The sequence below is a fragment of the Phascolarctos cinereus genome, unplaced genomic scaffold, assembly GCF_003287225.1.
Source record: "Phascolarctos cinereus isolate Bilbo 61053 unplaced genomic scaffold, phaCin_HiC Scaffold_1;HRSCAF=81, whole genome shotgun sequence".
Taxonomy (NCBI): Eukaryota; Metazoa; Chordata; class Mammalia; order Diprotodontia; family Phascolarctidae; genus Phascolarctos; species Phascolarctos cinereus.
In genome coordinates, this window is record NW_027555514.1 from 37,410,757 (window position 1) to 37,437,194 (window position 26,438).

The 26,438-nt window shown below is 41.1% G+C and overlaps 1 protein-coding gene across 2 annotated transcripts; it reads left to right on the forward strand.

Moving 5' to 3' along the window:
- The first annotated feature begins 29 nt into the window (after window positions 1-29).
- Window positions 30-21,650, forward strand: DPH3 (diphthamide biosynthesis 3). Of its 2 annotated transcripts, XM_020987225.1 has the most exons (4): window positions 30-263; window positions 699-788; window positions 15,558-15,632; window positions 16,920-21,650. In XM_020987225.1, exons 1-4 carry the CDS (start codon window positions 156-158, stop codon window positions 16,983-16,985), a joined length of 339 nt encoding a protein of 112 aa, XP_020842884.1. In that variant the 5' UTR covers window positions 30-155; the 3' UTR covers window positions 16,986-21,650. The 2 variants fall into 2 exon arrangements, with proteins under 2 accessions (XP_020842884.1, XP_020842885.1); XM_020987226.2 differs by lacking the exon at window positions 699-788 and having other exon boundaries at window positions 35-263.
- The last annotated feature ends 4,788 nt before the right edge of the window (window positions 21,651-26,438 follow it).

Below are 26,438 nucleotides of genomic sequence, written 5' to 3' on the forward strand. Positions count from 1 at the left end.
TCGCCGCGCCCATTGGCTGTTGGTCGGAAGCTCGTCTTGCGCGTGCGCTCCAGGCTTCGTGCCGGACTGGAGCAGCCGGAAATCGAGGTCGCTGGCGTGGGGTGCTGGAGGCTTGGCTGGCCGGTGGCCTGAGCCGGCTAGCTGCTGTCCTGACGATGTCGGTGTTTCACGACGAGGTGGAGATCGAAGACTTCGAGTACGAAGAGGAAACAGAGACGTATTTCTACCCCTGTCCTTGCGGGGATAACTTCGTCATCACCAAGGTAACGCTCGCGCCCCAGGGCCTGGGTGCAAATGCTGCACATCCCTATCGATTCCTGGCTGTGTCCTCGTCGGACTTTGGGCCTCAGTTACTCATGTTAAATCGGGGAGTCGGTCAGACCGAATCTGTAAGTCTGAGAGATGATTGGGGGGGTCCCCAGAAGTTTGAGGCTCTCCAGGGGGTCAGAAGGTACCACCTTCCATTGAACTTTTCCAAGGAGTCCCAGACAGGCTTTGTTCCCACAGCGCTTGTGCTTGTGCTGACCAGAGGATGACCACGAGCTGGGCTCTCTGGCCATTTGCCCCTTTGCCCGACCGCAACCATAGTCTAACTGACCTTCGAGAAAGTGGCCAGGCAGTAGTTCGTAGGATGCAGAGGCAGTGCCTGTGACCTCTAAAGAGGCGGCATCGTGTGTTTGAAATCTTTCTTCCTCCAGGAAGAGCTCACCCTAAGACTCAGAGCCACAAAGGTCTGTGGAGAACATTCGGTCCAATCCGATCGTTTCCTGGCCCTTCTCTATGAAAAGGTGAATTTATTCCTCCCCCGTCATCCCCTCTCTTCTTCAGTTAGTATCACTCGCCTTGAAGTTACATTTTTGTTGTTGTTTTTCAAATTTTCTTTTTATCGTGAACGTGACAAATATCAACAAAGCTGAACTTTTCATATACAGAGACTAGGAAAAGAGTTTTGTATGAAACTGTGAATCTCTATTATTCTGAACTTGTTTTTCTTTTTTGTATTAGATTTAGCAAGTAGGATCAACACTGCCCTGCTTGTCTGTGTTTATTCTGAACTTTCCCCTCCTCTCCTTTGTCTTTTGTATCTTTGTATTTTTTAATTTAAAAAAAATTTTTTTTTTAGGCAGTTGGGTTTAAGTGACTTGCCCAGGGTCACACAGCTAGGAAGCATCAGTGTTTGGTCAGAGGTCAAATTTGAACTCAGGTCCTCCTGACTTCAGGGCCGGTGCTCTATCCACTGCGTACTTAGCTGCCCCATCTTTGTATTTTTTAAATGTTTGATGGACAGTTCTTTTCTTTTTTCTGCATCTCTGTCACTAACCACACCTCTTCCTCATCTGTACCCTCTAGAATCCTTTTTTCTTTATACTCCCCTCACATTCTCTCTAATCCAGTCAGTTTGGCTTCCTAATTTCTTTGTGTCTGACATGCATGCGGTGTCCCACCTCCCTACCTCTTACACAGACTGGCCCTCATTGTTGAAATAGTCTCCCTCTTCATCTCCATGTCTTAGAATCCTTAGCTCCCTTCAGAACGTGCCTGGCTGGCCCCAAACTCAACCATGATCTTTAACTCTAATCATTTTTCTGACATGCTCAGCATGTACCTCCTCCCCATTTCTATCTCCCAGAACACCGATAAACCAACTTTACCATTGCTTCGGGAAAGGGCAGGTCAATGAATTGCTGTATTTGCTCACTGAACATCCCTGGAACTTATCAGTTCCCCAGTATGGCTTGTCTTCTCATTTTAAGGTCAAGGGACTGTTCCACATTTGCATTTATATCTGTTGTGCTTAGCACAGTGCCTGGCAATTAATAAGTACTTGATAAATGCTTATTTCCTAATTCAACATAATCCACCCCCCAAAAACCCCTCCCCTGTAACAAATAAGTATACCAAAGTAAAACACATTTATATTTAGGTCATGTCTAGAAAGGGAGGTCTCATTTTGCATCAGTTCTGCCAAGAGGTAGAAGCTTGCTTTGTGATTAGTCTTGTGGAATCATGTCCAGTCATCGTATTGATCAGAGAGCTCTCAAATCTTTGAAAGGTGTTTTCCTTTATGTATTGTAGTCATTGCATAAAGTGTTGGCTCTGTCATTCAACATCATTTCCTCCAGTTCTCCCCAGATTTCTTTGAATCTAGCCTTTCCATCGGTTTTTACGTCCCAATAAGAAAGTCATTCGTAATGGCATCAACAAACATTTATTAAGTGCTTACCATATACTCAGTTTTGCTTTGAAGATCAAATGAGATAATTTTTTTTAATGTGAAGCAACTGGGGTTAAGTGACTTGCCCAGGGTCACACAGTTAGTGAGTGTTATGTGTCTGGGCCAGATTTGAACTCAGGTCCTCCTGACTCCAGGGCCTGTGCTCTATCTACTGCGTCACCTACCTGCCCTTGAGATAAAATTTGTAAAGTGCCTTTTGCAAACCTTAATTTGCTATAGAAATGCTAACTGTACCTAAGTGGAAAGGAATTTCCAAGGGAAAGTACTCACTGTGGGGCCGGGGGAGGCCGGAAAGGCTGAAGGAAGTATTTGAGCTCAGTGTTAAGAGCATCCCTGAGACAGAGGGAGGTGGGAGGAGAGCATTTAGGCATGGGGGACAGCTCATGCGAAGGCATTGAGAAAACATATGGGCCAGGAGCAGGTAGGCTAGGAAGCTGGATTATAGGTTTGGTGAAGGAGGTAGATTAAGGAGTTGGGAAGGTTGGTCCCTTTGTAGGGACCAGATTGAAAGGCCTTTAAATGCCAAAGAGAGCACTTTATATTTTATCCTGGAGGTTAACAGGCAGCACTTTGTTGAGTGTATTGGGTGGATGGGGGGGGGGGATATCGTCAAGCTTACACTTCAGAAAAAAACCACTTTGATCCCCAAATGGTGGACAGATGAGAGTGGGAAGAGAGTTGAGACAGGGAGACCAGTGAGAAGGCTGGCCAGGAGGTGGTGAGGTGGTAGCTTTGTGAGTAGAGAGAAGGGATAATATACAAGAATTGTTGTGAAGGTAGAAACTGTAAAATTAGGCAACAGATTAGACGTATGGATTAAGTGAGAATAAGGAATCTAGGATTGCCAGCCTGGGTAACAGGGAAGATGGTGGTGCCCTCAACAGTAATAAGGAAGTTTGGGAGAGGGGAAGGTTTGGGGGTAAAGATAAGTTCTATTTTGGACATATCAAGTTGGAAATGCCTAGTGGACGTCCACTTCAAGATGTCTGACAGGTACTTGGGTATGCACGACAGGAGCTGAGGAGAGAAACCTGAGCCAGATCTATAGAATCACCTGCATGGAGATGATAATTGAATTCATGGAAGTTGATGAGCTCCTCAAGTAAAAGAGAGAAGGGCCCAGGACTGAGATGTGGGGGACACCCGTGGTTAGTGGGTAGGACTTGGATGAGGATCTAGCCAAGGAGACTGAGAAGACAGATAGGGGAATCAGGAGAGAATGATGTCATGAGAAAAAAGAGAGAGAAGAGAGTGTGATCAACAGTACCAAGGGCAGCAGAGAGTTCAAAAAGGATGAGGACTGACAAAAGGCCATGAAATTGGTCAATTAATGGATTACTGGTTACAGTAGAGAGGGCCGTTTGGGTTGAATGATGAGGTGGGGAGCCAGGTTGTAGAAGAAAGTGACAGGAAAGGAAGTGGAGGCACCAAATATAGATGGCTTTCTCCAGGAGGAAGAGAGGAGAGATACATAGGACAAGAGCTAGGCAGGAATGGTAAGGACGGGAGAGATGTGGAAATATATAGGCAGTAGGAAAGGAACTAGTAAATAGGGAGAGATTAGATACAAGAGGGGACAGTGAGTATGATAGTGGGGGCAGTCTTCTGAAAAAAGACAGGAGCAGTGGGATTCTGAGAGTATCTAGTGGCCTTAACGAGAAGGCCTGTCTCTTCATCTGAGACTGGAGTGAAGGAGGAGATAGTGAGGAAAGATGGCTGAGCATTGTGAGATGAGAAGGGGGAACTTGGGGCAGGTGTCCTCAATTTTTTCTCTACATACTCAGCTGAGAAGGAGAGGCTTGAAAGATGCTGAGAAGGTCTGGAATAGCTTCTGTGGAGAGTGGGATTATGAATACATTAGTGAGTAGGAGAATTGCTGCCCTGAGGAGCCATTTAAGATGAGGGATCATACCTTTGGAGTTGACCCAGTCAGCATGTTTTCATTATTTCCTCCAGCCCTGTTCAGCAGCACGTGAATAGAAGGAGATGGGTCAGAGTGATCTAAGCGTGGTTTGGCAAATCATGAACAGTAACAGGAGAAAAGGGGGCAAGGGACTTGGAGAGGAGAGGACAGTGGAAAGTTGTTTCACCAAGGGTTTGAGGTAGGGAAAGGAGAGAGTCATCACCAGTGCAGGGGTGATGGCCTGGAGGGAAAAGAGGACCAAGAGCAGGGCTGGACTTTCAGTAGGGAAAAATGAAATAATAAAAGATTATGATCAGATGAAAGAATTTCAGGATTTGTGAACATGGAAATGGAAGGTTAGGTGATGGCTACATCAAGGGAATGGCCATCTCTGTGTGTAGCTGAGGTGGAGTACAGTGTAGGTCATGGAAATTGCGTAGATTTGAGGAACTGGGAAGTTAGGGCAATAATATTCCATTCTGTTCGTATACTATAATTTGTTAAGCCATTCCCCAGTTGATGGAGGCTCGCATTTTTTAGTTTTTTGCTATGACAAAACATGTTGCTAGAAGTATTTTTGGGTCCATGAGTTTTTTCCCTCTGTCATGCAATGGTAGTGCTGGGTTGAAAGTTATTTACAGTATTGAGGTATTGTTCCAAGATGTTTTCCGCAGTAGTTGGATCAATTAACAGTTTTGCCAGTAGTGAATTAGTGTGCCTGTTTTCCCACAGCTTCCTTGTTCCTAATTTGCTTATAATATGACCTTTTATGTCTAGGTTATATATCCACATATTTAGGAGCTTACTGTGATATATGGTGTGAGGTGGTGGTCTAAATGGAATTTTTTCAAGACGGACTGATTTTTAGAGAATAGTTGATGTCCTTGGCTTATTGAACACTGTGCTACTATGTTCATTTGCTTCTGAATCTTGTGACCTCTCTGTTCCATTACTCAATTTTATAGTTTTTACCAATACCAAATAGTTTTGATGATTACTGCTTTGTAGTATAGTTTGGGATCTAGTGCTGTTAGCCACCCTTCCTTCCCCCTATTTTATGTTGAGATTCTGATCTTTGGTTGCTCCTGATAAATATTCTTTCTAGCTCTTTAAAGTAATGCTTTAGAAGTTTAGCACGGCACTGATTGTGCAAATTGATTTAGACAGTATTGCTTTTATTATAGCGGCCATGCACAACAATGAGGAGTTAACATCTGTGATTTCTGTCTTTGTTTTGATAGAGTTTTGTAGTTGTATTGCTGTAATTCCTATGTGTGGTGGATGCCCAAATATTTTGTACATTCTGAAGTTATTTTGAATGGAATTTCTCTTTCTCTTCTTACTGTACATTGGTAATACATAGAAAGTCTGGATTTGTTTTAGATACCCTCTTACTTTGCTGAAAATGTCCTTTCTATTTTTAGTTGAATCTCAATGATCATATCATGTACAAAAAGTGATCATTTTATTTTTTCTTTGGGTGCTAATTCCCTTATAGACTGAGAATTTGGAGGGATCTTAGAGGTGATCTACTCCAAATACTTTTTTACAAATTAGATGACTCAGCCATAGGAAGGGGAAGTAACTTGGCTTATGGTCAAATAGCCATTGAATATCTGAGACCAGATTCAATCTTCCTTCCTCAGGTGGAATCCTCTATTCATGATGCCACCTAGCTGCCACTGTTATTTGATTTCTAAGAATTAATACATCAGATAGTAGGGGTAATGTTGGACATACTTGAACTCCAATCTTACTTGAAATAACCTCTAGCATTTCTACATTATGTATAAAATGTTGGTTTTACCATGTTGAGGAAAGGTCCATTTACTCTTTTCTAATGCACGCGCACACCCCCCCCCACATATTATATATTTTTGTTAACAGAAATAGGTGTTGTGTTTTGTCATTAGTATTTTCTGATTCAGTTGATATTACTTTGTGATTTTTATTTTTAATATGATCTGTTATATTTGTAGTTTTCTAATATTGAACTCATATTCTTTTTCTCTCTTTTTTGAATACATATGGGATTGCTCTCTGGGGTAGGGGAGGAGGGATACTAGGGAAAGCTATGATAATATAATAACAAAATATGTCACCTTTTTTTTAAAAATGGGAAGAAAGGAAGTGGATATAACTGTTCTAGATGGCATTTTCTCTTTTTTTAAAATAATATTTTTCCCAATTACACGTAAAGACAGATTTTTAACATTGATTTAAAAAAGTTTTTTGAGTTCCAAATTTTCTCACTCCCTCACCTCCTCCTTCCCTGAGACAGGAAGCAGTTTGATAATTTATATGTGTGCAATCACGAGAAACATATTTCTGTATTAGTCATGTTGTGGAAGAAGACAGAGACCAGAAAGGGGGAAAAAAACCATGAAAAAATAAAGAAAGTGAAAAGTAATATGCTTCAATCTGCATTCAGACTCCATCAGTTCTTTCCCTGGATATGGATAGCATTTTTTATCATAAGTCCTTTGGATCATTGTATTGCTTAGAAGAGCTAAGGCATTCATAGTTCATTATCATGCAATATTGCTGTTACTGTGTACAGTGTTCTCCTGGTTCTGCTCACTTCAGTCAGCATCAGTCCATACAAGTCTTTCCAGGTTTTTCTGAAGTCTGCCTGCTCATTGTTTCTTGTAGCACAATAGTATTCCATTACTGCTATAAATATATATATATTTTACAGATAGATCCTTTCCACTTTTTTCATACTTCTTTGATAGACAGACATGGTAGTAGTGTTGCTGGATCAAAGGGTATGCACAGTTTGATTGCCCTTTGGGTATAGTTCCAAATAGCTCTCCAGAATGGTTAGATCAGTTTACAGCTTCACCGACAGTGCATTTTTGTCCCAGTTTTCCCATGTCCCCTGCAATGTTTATCATTTTCTTTTTCTGTAATACTAGCCAATCCGATAGGTGTGAGGTGGTACCTCAGAAACTGTTTTAATTTGTATTTCCCTAATCAATAGTGATTTAGAGCATTTTTTCATAAGACTAGATAGCTTTAATTTCTTCATCTGAAAACTGCCAGTTCATATCCTTTGACTATTTATTGGAGAATGACTTGTATTCTTACAAATTTGACTCCGTTCTTTATATAGTTGAGAAATGAGGCCTTTGCCATAGACACTTGCTATAAAAATTATTTCCCAGCTTTCTGCTTTCTAATCTTAGTTGTATTGGCCTTGTTTGTGCCGAACTTTTTAATTTAATGTAATCAGAAGTATCCATTTTTTAACTCAGTTGCTTTCTATCTCTTGCTTGGTAATAAATTCTTCCCTTCTCCATAGATTGGACAGGTAAAATATTCATTGCTTTCCTAATTTGCTTGTGGTGTCGCCCTTTATGTCTAAACTCTGTACCATTTTGACCTTATCTTGGTATGTGGTACGAGAGACTGATCGATACCTAGTTTCTACACACAGTTGTCCAGTTTTCCTGGCAGTTTTGTGGAATAATGAGTTCTTGTCCCAAAAGCTGAGGTCTTTGGATTTATCAAACATTAGACTACTATGGTCATTTACTCTACTGTTTCATGTGTACCTAATCTATTCCGCTGATATTACTTTTTTTTTTTATGAGGCTGTCAAGGTTAAGTGACTTGCCCAGGGTCACACAGCTAGTAAGTGTCAAGTGTCTGAGGCCGTATTTGAACTCAGGTCCTGCAGACTCCAGAGCTGGAGCTCTGTGCATTGTACCACCTAGCTGCCTCTATCACTCTATTTCTTAGCCAGTATTGGATAGTTTTGATGATTATCACTGTATAATACGGTTTGAGATGTGGCTAGGCCACCTTCCTTCACTTTTTTTTTCCCATTAATTCCCTTAATATTCTTGACCTTTTGTTCTTCTGGATGAATTTTGTTATTATTTTTTGTAGTTCTATAAAATAATTTTTTCTTAGTTTGGTGTGGCACTGAATAAGTACATTAATTTAGGTAGAATTGTCATTTTTATTATATTGTTTCAGCCTTCCCGTAAGCAATTTCTCCAGTTGTTTAAATCTGACTTTATTTGTATGAAAAGTGTTTTGTAATTGTGTTCATATAATTCCTGGGTTTGTCTTGGCAGGTAGACTCCCAAGTATTTTATATTGTCTGCAGTTATTTTAAATGGAATTTCTCTTTCTATTTCTTGCTGCTAGATTTTGTTGGTAATATATAGAAATGTTGATGATTTGGGGCAGCTGGGTGGCTCAGTGGATAGAACACCGGCCCTGAAGTCAGGAGGACCTGAGTTCAAATCTAGCCTCAGACCAAACCCTTGACACTTACTAGCTGTGTGACCCTGGGCAAGTCACTTAACCCCAATTGCCTAAAAGCAAAAAAAAGAAAGAAAGAAATGCTGATGATTTATATACATTTATTTTATATACTGCAACTTTGGTAAAGTTGTTAATTATTTCAACTAGTTTTAGTGGATTCTCTCATATTCTCTATGTATGCCATCGTATCATCTGCAAAGAATGGTAGTTTTGTTTCCTCATTGCCTCTTTTAATTCCTTCAGTTTCTTTTTCTTCTCTTATTGCTATAGCGAACATTTCTGGTACTATATTAAATAATAGTGGTGATAATGGGGATCCTTGCTTCACCTCTGATCTTATTGGGAAGCTTTCTAACTTATCCCCATTACAGATAATGCTTGCTGATGGTTTGAGAGAGATACTGCTTATCATTTTAAGGAAAACTCTGTTTATTCCTGTGCTCGCTAGTGTTTTTAATATGAATGGGTGCTGTATTTTGTCAAAAGCTTTTTCTGCATCTATTGAGATAATTATGATTTTTGTTGGTTTTGTTATTGATACAGTAATTTATGTTGATAGTTTTCCTTGTATTGAACCAGTCCTGCATTCCTGGTCTAAATCCCACCTGGTCATAGTGTAAGATCCTTGTCATATATTGCTGTAATCTGCTTGCTGGTATTTTTTAAAAAATTTTTGCATCAATATCATTAGGGAAATCGGTATGTAATTTTCTTTCTTTGTTTTGAATCTTCCTGGTTTAGGTATCAGCACCTTATTTGTGTCATAAAAGGAATGTAGTAAGACCACCCATTTTTTCAAATTGTATAGTATTGGAATTAATTGTTCTTTAAATTTTTGGTAGAATTCATTTGTGAATCCATCTGGTTCTGGGGTTTTTTTCTTAGGGAGTTCATTGATGGCTTGTTCAGTTTTTTTCTAAGATGGAGTTATTTAAGTATTCAATTTGCTCTTCTGCTAATCTGGGCAATTTATATTTTTGTAAATATTCATCAATTTCACTTAGATTCTCAAATTTATTGGCATATAGTTGGGCAAAATAGCTCCTGATAATTGCTTTTATTTTATCTTCATTGGTGGTGAATTCACCGTTTTCATTTTTGATACTGGTAATTTGGTTTTCTTTTTTTAAATATAATTAACCAATGATTTATCTATTTTATTGGGGGTTTTTTTCATAAAGCCAGGTTCTTGTTTTTTTAGTAGTTCAGTAGTTTTCTTCCTTTCAGTTTTAAATTAATCTCTCCTTTGATTTTCAGGATTTCTAATTTGGTGTTTAATTGGGGAATTTTTCATTTGTTCTTTTTCTAGTTTTTTTAGTTGTGTGCCTAATTCATTGATTTGTTCTTTCTCTATTTTACCGATGTAAGAGTTTAGAGATATAAATTTTCCCCTAAGGTACTGCTTTGGCTAGATCCCAGAAATTTTGGGTTGTTGTCTTGTTGTTGTCTTTAATGAAATTATTGATTGTTTCTATGATTTGTTCTTTGACCCACTTATTCTTTAGGATTAGGTTATTTAATTTCCAACTAATTTTACTCTATCTTTCCATGACCATTTATTAAATGTAATTTTTACTGCATTGTGATCTGAAGGGATCCATTTAATAGTTCTGCCTTTCTGCATTTGATTATGAGGTTTTTATGCCCCAATACATGGTAAATTTTTGTGTAAGTGCCATGCACCGCTGAGAAAAGGGCAAATTCTTTTCTATTTCCATTCAGTTTTCTCCAGAGGTCTATCATATCTAACTTTTCTAAAATTCTATTTACCTCTTTAACTTCTTTCTTGTTTATTTTGTGGTTAGATTCCTCTAACAATCATGAGAGGGAAGATTTGAGGTTCCCCACTTGTATGGTTTTACTGCCTATTTCCTCCTGTAACTCATTTAACTTCAAAAATTTGGATGCTATACCATTTGGTGCGTATGTTTGGTATTGATATTACTTCGTTGTATATGGTACCTTATCTCTTTTAATTAGATCCATTTTTGCTTTTGCTTTGTCTGAGATCATGATTGCTACGCCTGATCTTTTTTTTACTTCAGCTGAAACACAGTAGATTCTGCTCCAGTGTTTCTTGTAAATAACATATTATAGAATTCTGGTTTTTAATCCATTTTGCTCCCTGCCTGTTTTATGAATGAGTTCATTCCATTCACATTCACACTTATAATCACTGTTTGTTTACCTCCATCTTATTTTTCCCCATTTCTTTCTCTCTCTCTCTCTCTCTCTCTCTCTCTCTCTCTCTCTCTCTCTCTCTCCTCCCTCCCTCCCTCCCTCCCTCCCCCTCTCCCCCTCTCTCCCTCTCTCCTTTCATCCTGTTCCTCCAGTGTTTTGCTTCTGACCACCACCTTCCCTTCTATCAGTTCCATCCCCCTTTTTTCATCCCCCTTTCTTCCTACTTCCCTTTAGAGCTTGCCATTTCCTTCTCTAGCTCATTTTACAGATGAGGAAGCTGAGGCCAACATGGTTAAGTGACTTGTCCAGGGTCACACAGCTAGTAAGTATCTGAGGCTGAATTTGAACTCATGAAGATGAGTCTTACTGACTCCAAGCCCAGTGTTCTAACCATTGTGCCACCTAGCAGCCGCCCTAGTTTAGGAGTGGTGGCCTGAGAAAGAACTAAGCAGGGGTCAAGAGATTGAAGGTCATAGCATTGAAGAACAGGGTTTGGGGTTGCAAGGTGGAGGGAGGGGTGGAATGACAGCAGATTGTGATCCAGCAGAGAAAAACACTTCAGCGTTTGTGGCCATGGAAGTGGTGCGTTTGTTTGTGATGGCAGAATCAAGGCTTATGACCGTCTTTTATGGGGCTGAGGTAAAATGGAGGAGTAGGTGCTGTGAAATGAGCAGGTTGAGGAACTGTGATATTGGAATGTTTTAGGAGGGCATATCAATATGTGTGTTGAACTCCTCTAATATGGAAACAGGAGTTGAATAGGAGAGGACTGTGAGCCAGGCACTGAATTCATTGAGGAAAAGAAGGAAGGTGCCCTGGAGGGCTGTAGATAGCAGCTACCAAACCTTTAACTGGATGGTAGAGATGAATTTAGTGAATCTCAGTGGGGGAGGGAGGCTAAAGACATGGCAGAATGGAATGGCCTTTCCTATTTAAATTCTCAGTTTGGTGTTCTGTGTATCTGGGTATTTTGTATTTTTGTAAATACCTTCTATTTATCAATTTTGTTGGCAGCAAAGAGGTGCCCTGAACCTCTGGACCTGGAATCAGCAAGACCTGAGTTCAAATTCTGCCTCAGGGTACTTACTAGCTGTGTGATCCTCACTTTGCCTCAGTTTCCTTTTCTGTAAAATGAGTATCAGTATAGGTCCAACTTCCCAGGATTGTTGTGAAGATCAAATGAGGTAAGATTTGTAAAATGCTATAGAAATGATAGTTATTATTGTCACTTGGTTGAGCAAAATAGTTTCTGATTTTCTTCTTCATTTGTTGTGAATTTTCTTTTTTCATTTTTTTTGTTGACAGTTTAGTTTTCCTCTCTTTTGGGGGGAAATAAGTTAGCTAATAGTTGGTCTTTTCAATGTTTCAAAAGAACCACCAAGTTTACTTACTTGTGTTATAAGTTATATCCCCCAGGCATCCCTGCTCATCCCCATCTTTAAAGATAACATTCAAAGCCAAGTTTGCATTAAGGACAAAAGTATAAAATTAACAACCAAAAGTCAAGGAAGAGAAAACAACTCCTGGCTCCAGCCTAGGCCTTGCTCTTTTGCTATACCCCTCCACCCGTGCCACCCTTAGTGGCACCAGTTACATTACGACTTCTCACTGCTGAGATTGGAAGGAGGGCTCCTAGAGCCAAAGCAGGAGTTCTTAGAAAGAGGAGACTCAGTCAGTTTCTTCAGCCCTTTAAAATGACTTCATTTGCCATCACGTGGTTCTCCAAATGAGTATGTGGAGCCTTGTGTCGGTTCTCAGAAGGAAGAAGAGAATACCTATGCAAGACGTATACTTTATCAAAGGGTACTCGACAGCTGGCTATAGACCTGTACTCCTACAGATCTCCATATATGGGTCTAGAATGAGATGACGAAATGACAGGTACCCACGTGGGGCTGATGTGGCAGCTGCAAAAATGGTTTCTCAGCTTTCCAGTTTTTTATAGATAAGAAAAGTTCTGTCTTTTGTGTATGCTAAGTATGCTCCTTCCTTTGGGAGGCGTTTTAAAGTAGTGATTGGGGAGATTGGAGCGCCTGCTTCTAGGTCTGGCTTTTGGACGTTTAAGCACAGTATCTGCTTGGGGGTTAGAGTGTGGCAGGAGAATGTTTCCTGATTTACTCAAGGTGAACTAATGATGAAATGAACCATCTGGGCCCTGATGGATGGACACTTTATCTGTAAAGTTTGTGGGCTGAGTGGTGCCCATTGGAGCTGGACTTAGGGTTAGAAGTAAAAAGCAAGGGACACTTAATACTTATAGGATAGCTGCCAATTATCTGAAAAGTACCAGGAGAATGGCATTGGACATTCTCTCATACAAGGAATCAGAGGCCTCATAGAGGTATTAATGGGTAGTCTTCATGCCTTTCTCTCCTGTCCCACCCTCCCCTCACTAATTGTAAAATCTTAACTTAGGTTCCTTATGGCAGGGAGAATAAACTTCCAATACACAATGAACCTAACAAGGTCCTATTTATTAATGTAATGCAAATGTGTGTGCAGATATGTATCATAGCAAACCATTGATTCATTTACGCTCCTTTTAGGACAAAATTTGCTACAGAATCCTAAAAAAGCAAAATGATAGCCTTCTATCCATACTAAGGTTGTAGAAACTTCAGAGACCAGATGTTATGGAAAGTATTGCAGCAGTTAAAGGCTTGTTGGCTCTGTCACACAGCTCAGATTCAAAAACATTGGGGCTGAAGAAGATGAAACCCAGTAGGGAAAAAAACCTTCCCCCAGAAAACTGTTCCTCAGTACGGTGAAATGTAGTATGGTACATCTTACACCAGTGCAATGGAGGAGTCATGATTAGATAGCAGTTTTTAAAAAGATCTGAGGATTTTAGTGTATTGCAAGCTCAAAATGAATCAGCAGTGTGATGTGGCAAGCCCCCAAAATCCTAATTTAATCAGAAAAGCAGCCTGTATAGTGGATAGGGCACCGGATGTGGAGTCAGGAAGACCTGGATTAAAATTTCGCATTAGTCATTCACTAGCTCTCTGTGCTTCAGTTTCCTCATCTGCAAAATGGGGGCTGAGTGGAGTGGATTCAGTGACCTTGAAGGCCTCTAAAGTTATGGTCTTGGGTTTCCATTAAGTGAGACATAGTTTCCAGGAATCGGGATTGGTGTGATACTTGTCTGTACTTTGCCTTCATCAGAACTCATCTGGCATCCTGTGTTCAGTTGTGAACCTCACAGTTTAAGAAGGCTGATAAACTGACCCTTGAGGAGGGTCGCCAGGACAATGGGGGTGACCTAAATCTGTGTTCCATGAAGGTCTTTTGTAGAAAGAAGCTGAGAGAGACAGACAGACAGACAGACAGGATAACCAGGGACAAGTGTTTTCAGAGCTGTCATGATGAGGAGAAATCCCCTTTTGTTTGGCCCTGGAGATCGGATCCAAGAGTAGTGTTTGGACATTGCAAAGAGCCCAGTTTAGACTGGATGTCAGGAAAAACCTCACACTTAGAGCTCTCGTGAAGTTCAATGGGCCACCTGGAGAGGTGCTGTTAGGGTGTCCCATCTCCTTCAAGCAGTCTTGAAACAGAAGCTAGATGCCCATTTGTTGGGAATGTTGTAGTGGTGCCAGGGTCCCTTCCCAGAACGCAGATCCTTTGATGTGATACACAAACACCATTTACAAGTGTGTACGTATGTTTAGGACCAGGCCTGGACCTATAATTTCATTACAAGCTCATCCTAAATTCCTTACTCGAATTCACCTCCCCATAGATATACTGTACAATCTGTTAGCACATCTTGTTTCTACCTTCACAGCATCTTTCACATACGTAGCCACTGCTCTAGTTAAAGCCCTCGTTACCTTTTGTCTGGACCATTGCAGTAGCCTTCTAATTCCTCTTTGCCTCATGTCTCTCCACCCTCCCCTTAGATGCCAAAGTGATTTTGCTAAGGTGTAGGTAGGTCTCTTCCCCCTAACCCCTAACACATATTCCATAAACTGTATTGGATACCTTTTACCTCCAGAATCAAATATAAAGACTTCAAACATTTAAAACCCTTCAATCTGCCTCTTTCCTACCTTTCCAGTCTTTTTCCTGCCCTCCACATATGAGACACATGACACTCCCATCTTCTGTCTCCCATACCTGAAATGCCTTTTCCCTTCATCTCAGTGCCCTGTCTTCCATGGGTCAGAGCTCAAATCCCTCCTCTGCTTGGAGGCCACTTCTCTTCCCTCTGAAATTATCTTCATTGTATAAATCTTGCATGCACATTTTTTTTTTGCATATTGTCTCCCCTATTAACATGTGAGCTTCTTGTGGGCAGGAGGGACTGTCTTTTTGTCTTTCTTTGTATATTCAGCTCAAATTATAATGCCTGGAACATAAAGTGCTTAATAAATGGTTATTGACTGATTGCATCAGTGCAGAAAGTCTAGGTAGGATCTTAGACCCCTATGGCAAGTGTCTGGTGAAGCCTATGGACCCCTTCTCAGAATGTCTTTTAAATGTAGAAAGTAAAATATATAGGATTGCAAAGGAAGCCAATTATATTGAAATGCAATTAAAAAAAAAAGTTCACCTATCCCAGGTTAAGAATCCCAAGGCCTGACAGTCCACGCTGACGCTAAGGGGTTAAACGGCTGGCCCAGGCCTGGGGTAGGTTCAGGGAGTTTGGTGGAGATTGGGGCAGGAGGGGAGGCCTGGGGCAGCCAGGGCAGAGGTGCTGATGCCGAGCCAGAGCTGTGCTGATGCAGATCCTTCTCCCGCCCGGCGGGTGCCATGGCAACCGCCCTGGCGGCGGCGGCGCGGCGGCAGACAGGCATGCGCAGAGGCGTTGGCAGGGGTAGGCTTGGGCAAGCTGGGGAAGCTTTGACGCAGTGCGGAGGTGGGCGGTTTGGCGCCAGGCTGCTCTCGCTTCTGCTCCGCCGTACTGAGCTCTACTCTACGCGGGAGTAGGGAAGTTACTATTATTTGGTTTTGCCATAGGAAGATTTGGAGAACGGGGAAGAGGTGGCCACCTGTCCCAGCTGCTCCCTCGTAATCAAGGTGATCTATGACCGAGTAAGTGCTTCTCCCTCCTGGGGCTGGGTTGGGGGCTGGGGGGCGGCAGGGGGGGAGGGAAGAAGCCTCTTTCCAGGGAGGTCCCGGCGTCTGCAAACTTGGGCTCTGTCCTGGTACTCGTAGTAAAATCTTGTGCGCTCAGATGGCTGTCGCACTTAGCCGTGGGTGGGGGGGGTGGGGAAGCAGCGCAGCGGAGCGGAGAACTTGATCCCATCCTTTGGGTACCCTGGTCAGCGCTCCCTGGCAGAGCCGAGTGAAAGGGTGGCTCTTTGCTCCCTTGTCTCTTAGCCTAGAATCGGGACTGTTCAGAATTCGTCCATTCTGCTAGGAGAAAAACAGAATTCTGTGCAATTCCCTGCCCGGTTTGGTAGGGAAAGCCCAGCTCTAGATTAACCACTTTTTCATTGGTGATGGTTACATACGCATGATTAATGGAAACGCATAGGTGATAAAGGTCATTTGTTTAGCTGTCAGAATAAGAAATGAACCTGCCAGAGCTGTTAACAGTTAATAAAAAATTGATTATTTTAATTTTCTTTTCCTGCCTTTTAAAAATTTGTTCAATTTCTGACAGAAAAAAATTTTAGTGTGTAATTATCTTTTTTATCATTAAAAATATTATCAGAAAGAGGGAGGGGGGAAAAAAAGCTAAGGGCTAGGGTTTGAAGCAAAATGGATAGCTACAAACTGCAGAATCAGAATGTGACGTTTAGACTCCGCCATAGCTAGCCCAACGACAGGCTAGATTGACGTACTGGAATATTGAACTAATGGGGCTTTACTATAAATAAAATTAAATTTAAGCCATTTTTAACCAAACTTCAAGAAATTGGGGGAGTAGTTGCACATATATTCTAATTCTGTAGGTATTTTAAATGACTATCCATAATTTACAGCTTTTATTATAAAAATCTGCTTGCATTGGTGGTACAAAGATAAAAACATAAGTCTCTGGGCCCAGGGAGCTTACATTCTATTGCATGACGTATGTATATACCTAAGGAGTGGTGGTGTGGAAATAAAAGATGCAGATGTTTAGTTTTTCCTTGTTTTTTTGTTTTTTTAATAAATTAAAGAGCTTTTAAAGTCAAATATGCATTGAAGTCCAGGAACTGGTGACTTCTCAAACATGGATTTAAATTTTAATGGGTGCTACATTGTGATTAATGAGTAGGAAAAAAAATTTAAAACGTAAGTTGATAGTATTGAAAAATATAACTTTAATATTATTGAACAAAAACTGGTTTGAATACTTATTGGTTAATGTTTATTGTCTCTCTTTCTTAGGATCAATTTATGTGTGGGGAAACAGTCTCTGTACCTTCGACCAGCAAAGAGTTAGTTAAATGCTGAAGAAAGCTTTGAAAACCTAATTTGTACCGCATAACCAAAGGATGTGCCCAGATGGATATTAAATGTGAAACTGAAAACTTCTGAATAACAAGAGAGGCCTTTGGGGTTTTTGTTCTTGCTTGCTTGCAGTGTATTGTAAAGCATAGCTTCTTTACATCAATTGCCACATTTATCTTGAAAATAAGAACTGAATTGACAGAGGGGACAAACCTAGATTTTTATAATTGAACTTGAGTTTCAATTTCAGTCAAATTTTTCATTTTCCAGAATTCAAAAGAAGAATAATTTCAAATCAGAATCATTTATATCATAAAACCTATTAACTTTGACATTTGTTCTTTGCAGAGTATCATCTACCTCCATAATTAGTGGAGCATCACTGATGCTCATGTAATTGGCTTCAACAGCAGAAACCTTGTCAGTAGCTGAATTGTAATAGTTCTAGGTGTGTGCATTGTCATCTTGTTTTCTGTCATATCCTGACTTCATTAAGTAAAAACAATGGATATGAAGAGGAAAATAAGTGACCTCTATCCTCAGAGGATAAAGGTCTTCTGTGTCTTAGATACTAGAAACAAGACTCAATGTGAAATTGCAAGAGACCTTGGAATTCTCATGTCATGCTTTCTCAAAACCAAGAGGAGCATAAAAAGGCAAGCATTAGGGCTTGATGAGAAGAATAAAGTAGTGGCCAAAGGGAAAAAAATGAAAGGCGCAAATCCTGTTGAGTCAGGAAGTGAACCAGTTGATTATTCTAAACCAGAGCCAATGGTGTCTCTGTGTCTGATCATTTTCTAGAGTAAAAGCCATTGTAATGGCACCAAGGAAGGTGGCTTTGTGTATTTTAGTGTCATTACAGCATTGTGTCCACTGCATGTAAAAAAGGTGAAGCATTTCCATTAACCATACCCATTGCTGAAGATCATCTTTAAAATGTGAGTGAGGTCCATTCTGGATGACAGCACTAGTAAGGACACATTTGAGGCAGGTGTCATTTAAGTGATTTACAACCAAGTCAGATCCTAGTAGCCCTAAAAGAGGAAGCTTGCTGTGGAGGGAGGGGGAAAAAAGACATGTGGACAAGTCTTTGCTGTTGTGATGATAGTAGTGAGAAATTAGAGCTGTTTGTGGGAAAATTGGGAAATCCACAGCTCATGAAAGGCGTGAATCATCTTCCTTGTGAATACTAAGTTAGCAAACATGCATTGATGACTAAAAAGTTATTTTGGTATTGACTTCTGCAATTAGAAAAAGTGGCTTGCCAAAGGAGATATTTTGTTGCTGTTAGATGTGCTGTGCATACCCATATTTAAATTAAAACATGTGCACGTTCCTTTTCTGCCTGCCAGTCCTACAAGGTATACACAAACTTAGTAGACCAAGGGATGATGAACTAAAAGTTAAGTATCTGAAGCACTTGGTTACATGAAGTGCGAAGGAATGTAGCTGTTGTAGAAATATGGAAATGACATTTGATGCAGTGAGGAGCACCCTTGCTGCATGGGACGCAGTCTCATGCAAAAGCAAAGCCGGCCTTGAACACCAAAAGGAGCGTCCACACTGACCCAGACTAGAATGAGCTACAGAAATGGATTGTCCAATCAGTGTGGATGTTTTTGTAAATGTTGGCTACCTCTGCTGTTATTGTGTCAGCAACAGGCACCTCGAATTGGAAATTTGTAGCGAGTATAAAGGAAGAAGAGAAAGAAGCTGCTTAAGCCTGGGAATCCTGCAAGAAAAGAAGCTTGGACGATGTGAGCAGTGACTGAATTTGTGATACATTAGAGTGCCTTGAGTGACTGTCCACAGCATTGGGCAGGACTGCTGAGTTTGTTGGAGGGTCTAAACCACGGGGAAAAGCCCAAGTTCACAGTTGTATTTCTGACATGTAACTGGTTTCCAGTCACCTAAAACTAAGAAATTCTTGCCCGTTCATTTCTTCTTTGACTCCCTTCTAGTAGCCTTCTTGTTTATTGTGTTTGCAGCTCTTGAGCGTGAGCCAAGCTGCTGCCAGTCCAAGCTCTGCTCCCTGGTGCTGGCCTGCTATGGCCTGCTATGGCCACTCACGGCATTTCTTGGATGGGGGTGGCTCGTTGTGGGACCTGGAGAAATTCTGAAGTGAGGAGTGTGCAGATGAGATGTATAGAAGGTGTCTGGGGCCTGACTAGGGCTAGGAACAGGGTGACACAAGGCAGTTCTGTGTCTAGATTGGCATGATGGTATGGCAGCTCCAAAGATGTCTTTCCAGCTTTCCCTTTTTTTGTCCAGAAAAATGTTCCATCTCTGGCATGAGTCAAGGATGTTTCCTCCTTCCCATGATTCCCAGGATGGTTGTTAGTGGGGAGGAAGATGTTATCTGTTGCCTCTAGTTCTTCCCTATGGGATCTTTGAGTACTACAGTTGGTCAAGAGGGATGAGGATCAGGGGATTGGAATGGCATCCCCCTCACAGAGGGGTTGTGGTGGATCTTACCTATGATTCTAGATGCTGTGGAGTCATTTAGGCTGAGGTGGACATTTCCTGTCAGGTTATAATTGGAGAGACCTTTTTGACTGGTTTTAAGGTGAAAACAAAAAGTGAGACGCATTAACAAGGTACATACAGAATAGTAGACAATATGCGCTTGTGTCTTTCTCTGGGAGACCTGTCCCTGAATTGCCTGGCAGTTATTAGAAAGACAGCTTTGGGCAATTAGGATCAAAGGCCCTCTGATGGATGTACTTTTAGCTTTTTCCCTCAGGGGGAAGGGAAAAGCAATTCCTAATACACAAAGACCCTAATGAGGGGGGTTGGGGAGTAAGACCTAAATTACAAATTTATAAATATATGTATAAATGTGTGTATGCACGGATATTCTATAGCTGGCAATATCAGTTCGTTTACATTCCCCATAGGAAGGGTAGCATTTGGCAGTTACAAAATTCTTAAATATCTTTAGAGATATTAGAAGAAAGGTCATAAAAACCACAAAAATACTATGAAATGAATCCCGGCAGTCGTGGCTTAATGGGCCCTGTGACACAGGTCCAAGAGCCTGGTGGGCATAGCAGAGGCTGCAGAGGGGTAAATGGCATTCAGAGTCTGAATTATGCAGAGCCCCACTGTTGGCACATCTGAGTGGCTGCTGGGTTTGACCTTGGTTTGAAAGTTAAGCCAGAATAGTACAGTCAGAGTTCAGCGACATGAACTTTGGAGTTAATTTCACAGGCGCTATAATTACTCACATTGTGTAACACTTGATAGTTTGCAAAGTATTTTCCTCACAACATTTTCTCATTAGTGTCACTGATGTGTTTTGTTCTTCTGTACCTGTGTCAATAGGAGCATCTTTGTAAAACTAAATGTAAGTAGACTTAGAAATTTGGATCTCCAAAACAAGTTCAGAGTACTCTGCTCTTTCCAACCTTTTGTATCCTAATGAGTGGGGAGCTTCAGGTCTTAGGACTGACATTTCTAAAGAGGGATTTGGGGAAGCAGTGTGTATGGTATGGTACACCGTCCAACTGACAGAACTGGATTTGAGTTCTAGCTTTGTTACTGCTTAGCCCTGTGACGTTTGGGTAATCTTCAGATTCCTCATCTATAAAATGAGTGGGTTAGTTTAGATGGGTTCTCAACTCCCATCCAGCTCACAACAATCCATGATTCTGTGACTACAAACTTAGGATGAATGACATTCATTTGCTGCTCCGAACCAAACTGAACTCAAATATCCATGTTCTCTTTCATAGCAAATTAAGCTTATTTTTTGAAAGTGGTTTGGTTTGAGAAATTAAATTTTTAAAAATTCCTTAAGGTAATTTCAGTTAACATAATTGTGTTTAATTGAAAGTACTAGATGAATGTGAGGATACCAGTTCCAGTGCCCATAAAGGTATCATCAGTGTGAGACTGAGGAGCATATTCTGTAAGATTTACTCGTTAGTCTAATTTCTTTGATTGCCGTATAAACTCATGGGGTTTTGTTATCTTCCATGCCCCTGCCCAGAAGAGTAGTCTTCACTACTCTTCAGGAAATACTGCTTTTGCAACTGAACTTAGTGTTCTGTGTTGTTGTTTTGTTTTGTTTTTTTAATTAGATTGGATTGGTAGTCTCAATAATAATAACTGGCATTTATGTAGCACTTAAGGGTATGGCATAGTGGACAAAAAGCTGGCTTTGTAGATGGGCAGTCTGGGTTCAAGTCTCTGACACTGGTTGTGTGACTCTGGGCGTTGCCCAAGCTAACTCCAGTTTGCAAACTAGTGGCAAATTTCCATTGGGAGAGGGTTTGGACTTGAGTTCAGTTTGTGCTACTTGAATTTCAGTCATGGCTATTCAAATGAAATCTAATTGAGTGTCAGAATGTCCTTTTGAATGGAATGAAAGTGCTTAATGTGTCTTATGTATCATTTTTCTTTTTAGAATTGAACCTTTTCACCAACACTCAAGGTACTCAGCGTGAATTTAAAGTGTTATGTATAGTAAGAGCCACCAATGACTGTCTCCCTTTAATAGCCTCCATTAGGCCATTGATCTGTCCAGTCTCTAGTATATAGTTACATGGTGCCAGTGCTTTGCTCACTATGACTTAATCTGTAAAGCAGTTGTTAATCTCTGTCTCAACTCCAATGTTATGCCAAGACCGTGTTGTGCAATAAAAGTATGTGTGTCTAAATTCAAAACAGCTTGATTGTTTTCATTGACTTTAAATCCACACTTTATGGATGCCTTTTTAGAACATGCCTTTTCCTGCCGCCCTGTTGAACCATATCCTACAAAAAGGAAAAAGAGTGAAGCAAAAATAAGCAACATGGGAACCTTGTTTGACAAAGCAGACAGCCTCCTTTCTATCTAGGGAAGTCTTCTGCTACTGAGATGAAGATAGAAAACTGTCTGTTTGCAAGGGGCATTGTAATTTTTTCCATTGTTTTAAACATATCTATGATTCTGCTCCTACTCATCACGTAATCTTCCAGTGTTTCTCTGAATTCTGCATGTTCATTTCTTGCCATATTTCTTTATGGTTTATCACAACCATTTTTCAGTTTTTGTTTTTGGTTGGTTTTGTTTCGATTCTTTTTTTCTTTGCAGGAGTGCTTTAAGTCAAATGAAAGGGCCTGGATTTAGTGTGATGTGGAACCTTGTGTCTTAATCTCTCTGGGCTTCAATTTCCTTATCTTTAAAATGAGGGGATAGAACTAAATGGCCTTTCAGTCCCTTCCAGCTCTGACATGCTTCTTTCATCATCCTGGTAGTCTAGGGTGGTAATTGTCCGTAGCGATTTTTCTTTGAATACAGGGCCTTTTGTTTGCCCCACCAGGCAAACCCATCCAAGATGTGAGGCAGGAATTTACACTTACTGTTGCTTGTCCCAAACTAAAGAGAAAATTGAGCCCTCTGTTTGTTATTGTGTTGGTATCCCTGTGCTCCCTCACCTGAATTATCAAAGAACGCGCACGTGAAGAAGAACTTCAACCTGGGCCTGATTTGGGGTGTGGTCCCTGGTTTAAGCAGGCTGCCAGTTTTAGAGCTTCCATTAAATGACAGCATCTGCAGGTGTGAGTAATTAGAGGGGTTTTTGTTTTTGTTTTTTTGTAACTGAAAATTCATCACCATTTCCCACGAAGTAAAATTGCTCATAATTACATATTTGACTAGGAAATAATTTTGAAAATCATTTCTTGGTAAAAGTATATAAAAAGGGACTTTTAAGAGAAAATCGGTTTAAAATACTCTCAATCCATGCAAAATATTTTAAATCTCCATTTTGCTTGCAAAATTTAAATCAGTATTTGTTGAACACCGGAGCATAGCACAGTTGTTACCATAGAGAACACTGGAGAAATTCTTAGCAGAACAACAGCACAAAAGCAAATTCTAGGAAAGCACATCAGCTTTGTCCTGAGACCACAAAGTCTGGAACTGCTGGTCAAGGCAGTCAGAATTTTGTTATATGGAAAATAAGGTTGAACTTCTTGAATTATTATAAATCCACTTTATTAGATTGCAGAGTTTTAGGGCTTGAGTCAATGAGTGTGATGTCATCTAAAAGCAGGAACACCTGGAAGACTCCATCTATCAGAAACCCCTTTTTCATTTGGACTAGGTGCTGCATATCCTCTGGGAAGGCAGTGAACACCCTTGGTGACCCTATGACCCCTTGCTCTTTGCCTTGATGATGTCAGTGATCAGAACACAGGCTAAACAAATATAAAATGGAAAAACAGGATGCAGCCCAGGAACGACCAACATTTAGTATGCTGTAGAGGGTCTGCTCTAAAGCTGGAAGGATCTTAAGACATCCCACAAATTCACCAATGTAGCTTAGAAAGAAAACGCCATAAAATAAGGCGTGTGCCAGTCTTAAGTAAACCAGATAAGAATGTACACCAGGGTTAGGGGAATCCCTTTGGCACCTTCATAGTTATGCCTTATGGATTCACCAGTCACTCTAGCTATTTCAGTGAATGTGTTTCCCTTAGCTCCCTTACTGGGGAGAAGGGCCTAGCAGACCAACTTAAATAACTTTGTAAGCATTTTTAATTGAAATATACGTTTCGTGTATTTGTTCCCTAGGTAGACTGTGTGGTCTTTTCTGGGGCCAGAACATGGCTTCTCTTCCTTTATGGCATTCCACTCCCTTCACACAACAAGCCCTCCATAAACGTCGACAGACTGTGGGGAACCCCATAGCGTCACTCCCCACAAATTTAGGAATAGAAACAATACTGAATCCAGTAACAACTGCAGGGGAATTACCAGGGGGGTGGACAGATGGTTAATGACTAGTTTGGAGTGTTAACAATTACCAAATTTAGATTGTCAAGCCTTCTTTATAGAAAACAAATCAGATTCATGCTTGTGTGGGCAAATAACTCTACCACAAAGAAACCACACGCCATGTGGGGAAACTACAATCAGTGCTCAGACTGCTCAGGCCAAGAGCACCAGGCTTTCTACATACAGGCTGTTGGGTGTGGACCACAACTCTCCCCCCAACCCCCCAGCCTTCTGAGCTACAATCCCCACTTCACCACACTTTGTATTGTATGTATCTGTGTCTATGTTCATATCCCTGCCAGCAAAATGCAGTCCCCTGGAGACAAGGACTGCATTATGAGATCTTTATTGTCTCACCTAGCGCACATCCTTTCTCTGTCTCTCCCTACCCCCGGCCCTTTTGCCTATTTGGCCTTGTTGTCATTGAAGCGTATCAGTCCTGGAAGAAACACTGGGGGGCAGGGGGAGGGGATGGGTCTTTCAAGTTGCCAATAAGCAGCCTCTCCGTAATACTGAGCAGTCTTCTGTATTGTGTGAGAATTTTTTTTTTATCTTACAGGTGCATCGAATTAGCCAGTGTTATGTAGACTGTTTTGGACTTTTCAGGACAGTCTTGTAATTCCATATCACCACTCACCTTGCTCCCTAAAAATCTTCAATGGCTGCCTATTACCTCCAGGATAAAATTCACACTGGCGGTCAAGCGCCTCCCAAATTTGTCTCCACCCAGCCTTTCTGACCTGATTTCACATTCTTCTCCTTCTCGTTTACCTCTGTGCTTTGCCAGAGGCCCTTACCTCAGGGAGCTTCCGTTCTGCTTAAAGTGGTTCAAGAGTTTGGCAGTTCTTGGTTAGAGATACAATCAAGAGAACACAGACACATCGCATTAGATAGATGTGAACACTTGAGAAAGAAAGCATCTGGCATCAGGCTATTCACTCTTGGACTTCTTCCCTCATTGCGTTTACTGAAAGACTGGCTGTAAGGGGAGACCTGAGGGCCTTCTCCCCTTTGAGGTCATGTGGCCCAGAGTAACAGGCCTCACTCTTTGGCCTCTGCATTTGTTCTGTCCTGTTATATGTGAAGGGAATGGAGCCACCGACCTTGTGAGTTTCGAAAGGTCAGGAGGACATCCTGGCATCCTGGTGTTTCAGAGTCCATCCAGGTTTGCAGCCAGTACAACATTGATGTTCCAAGCAGGAAAGAGTGACTGAGACCCATGCTACATCCAGATGTAAACTTAGTGGGACCCCGTTTATATGTAAGAGTTGTGCTAAGTTTTGAACCTGCTCTCTCTCTGTGATCACTGTGGTATAGGGGAAAGTCCAGAGCTATTGAGGGCACGTACTGGTATTGTTTTCCCTTGATTCGTCTTTGAAGTAAATAACCTCGTGAAAGTTAGAAAAAAAGAAGGAAAAAAGAAAAAGCTGGTTTGAGAAACTAGTCTTAGTGAAGTAGATGCTGAGGTCATCTGCTCAGAGGGAAGAGACATAGGGGCATTCAAGCTGGGCATTTAAGGAAAGAAGAGAAGGTTTATAACAATTTCTGCAGAACGTATGATAGAGGTAGAAAGAATTGAATAAAAGAACTTCTCCCTAGTACTGAGGGCCCAGTTGAAGTTAGCCATCATGAACATGTGGCACCTTGGAAGTGGAGCCATCTTGGGATTGGAACAAGAGCGGAGGACCAAGGTTGATGGCAGTGAAAGGAGGGTTCTGTCACTGGGCAAAGAGCAAAAAATTAATCCCTCTGGAGTGTCAGACTTGGAAGAGGAATAAGAAGATACTGACAGACTTTCCAAGACCATGCAGGTTTGCTGCATTAGCATCATTGCTGTGAAATCAGAAGCACGATCCTAAGCGTTGGCCGTAGATGCTTTGTTGTACCATTTGTTGGTGATTCCTGGGTCCCCAGCCCCTGGCTGTCTCTCCCGTCTTCTCTCCTTGTCTGTTTCTCCTCTCCTAATCTTCCACGATCCCCAGCACTTGTCTCTCTTCATCAACATCATCATCTTTCTGTTACATGCCCTCAATACCTGTGCTTTATGCTAAAATTTTGCATAAAACTAGTAGGAAAATCAAAGCAGGTCTAAATAAACCACATTTCTAAAAGGACCACTTAAACATGTGACTTGGATTGTGATTGATGTTTGTAGAGAGAGATGTGGTGATTGAAATTTGCCTGACTCCCTTTTCTAAGTTTGGAGACTGGCTACTGGACTTTTTCGAGGCCCTCTAAGTGATAGAGGGAGCTCAGCAAAGAAAAAACTGACTTACTAACAAACGGAGAGGAGCCCAGGTCAAAGCTGACAGCAACAATGAACCAAGAAAACCCTCTAGAATAGATCAGAAGTTCTAATTTTTAAAATTTATTTATTTATTTTTGGTGAGGCATTCAGGGTTTTGACTTGCCTAGGGTCTCACAGCTAGTAAGTGTCAAGTGTCTGAGGCTGGATTTGAACTCAGGTCTTCCTGTCTCTAGGGCCAGTGCTCTATCCACTGTGCCACCTAGCTGCCCTTTAATTTTTTTTAAGGTGCAATAAGCAACTATCATATTCCGAATTGAAGACCATTTCTATTTAAAAATAACGTCAAAGTGTTAGTTAAACAGAGTGGACCAAGAAGCACTCTGTTCTTTTCTACCAAATAACCACTGGTATCCTCTGCTCAATTACTGTTAACCACAAAAGA

Coding starts and splice junctions, on each gene's coding strand:
- DPH3 (XM_020987225.1), top strand. CDS start 156: ATGTCGGTGTTTCACGACGAGGTGGAGATCGAAGACTTCGAGTACGAA. Junction 264..698: donor ATAACTTCGTCATCACCAAG/GTAACGCTCGCG, acceptor TTCTTCCTCCAG/GAAGAGCTCACCCTAAGACT. Junction 789..15,557: donor TGGCCCTTCTCTATGAAAAG/GTGAATTTATTC, acceptor GTTTTGCCATAG/GAAGATTTGGAGAACGGGGA.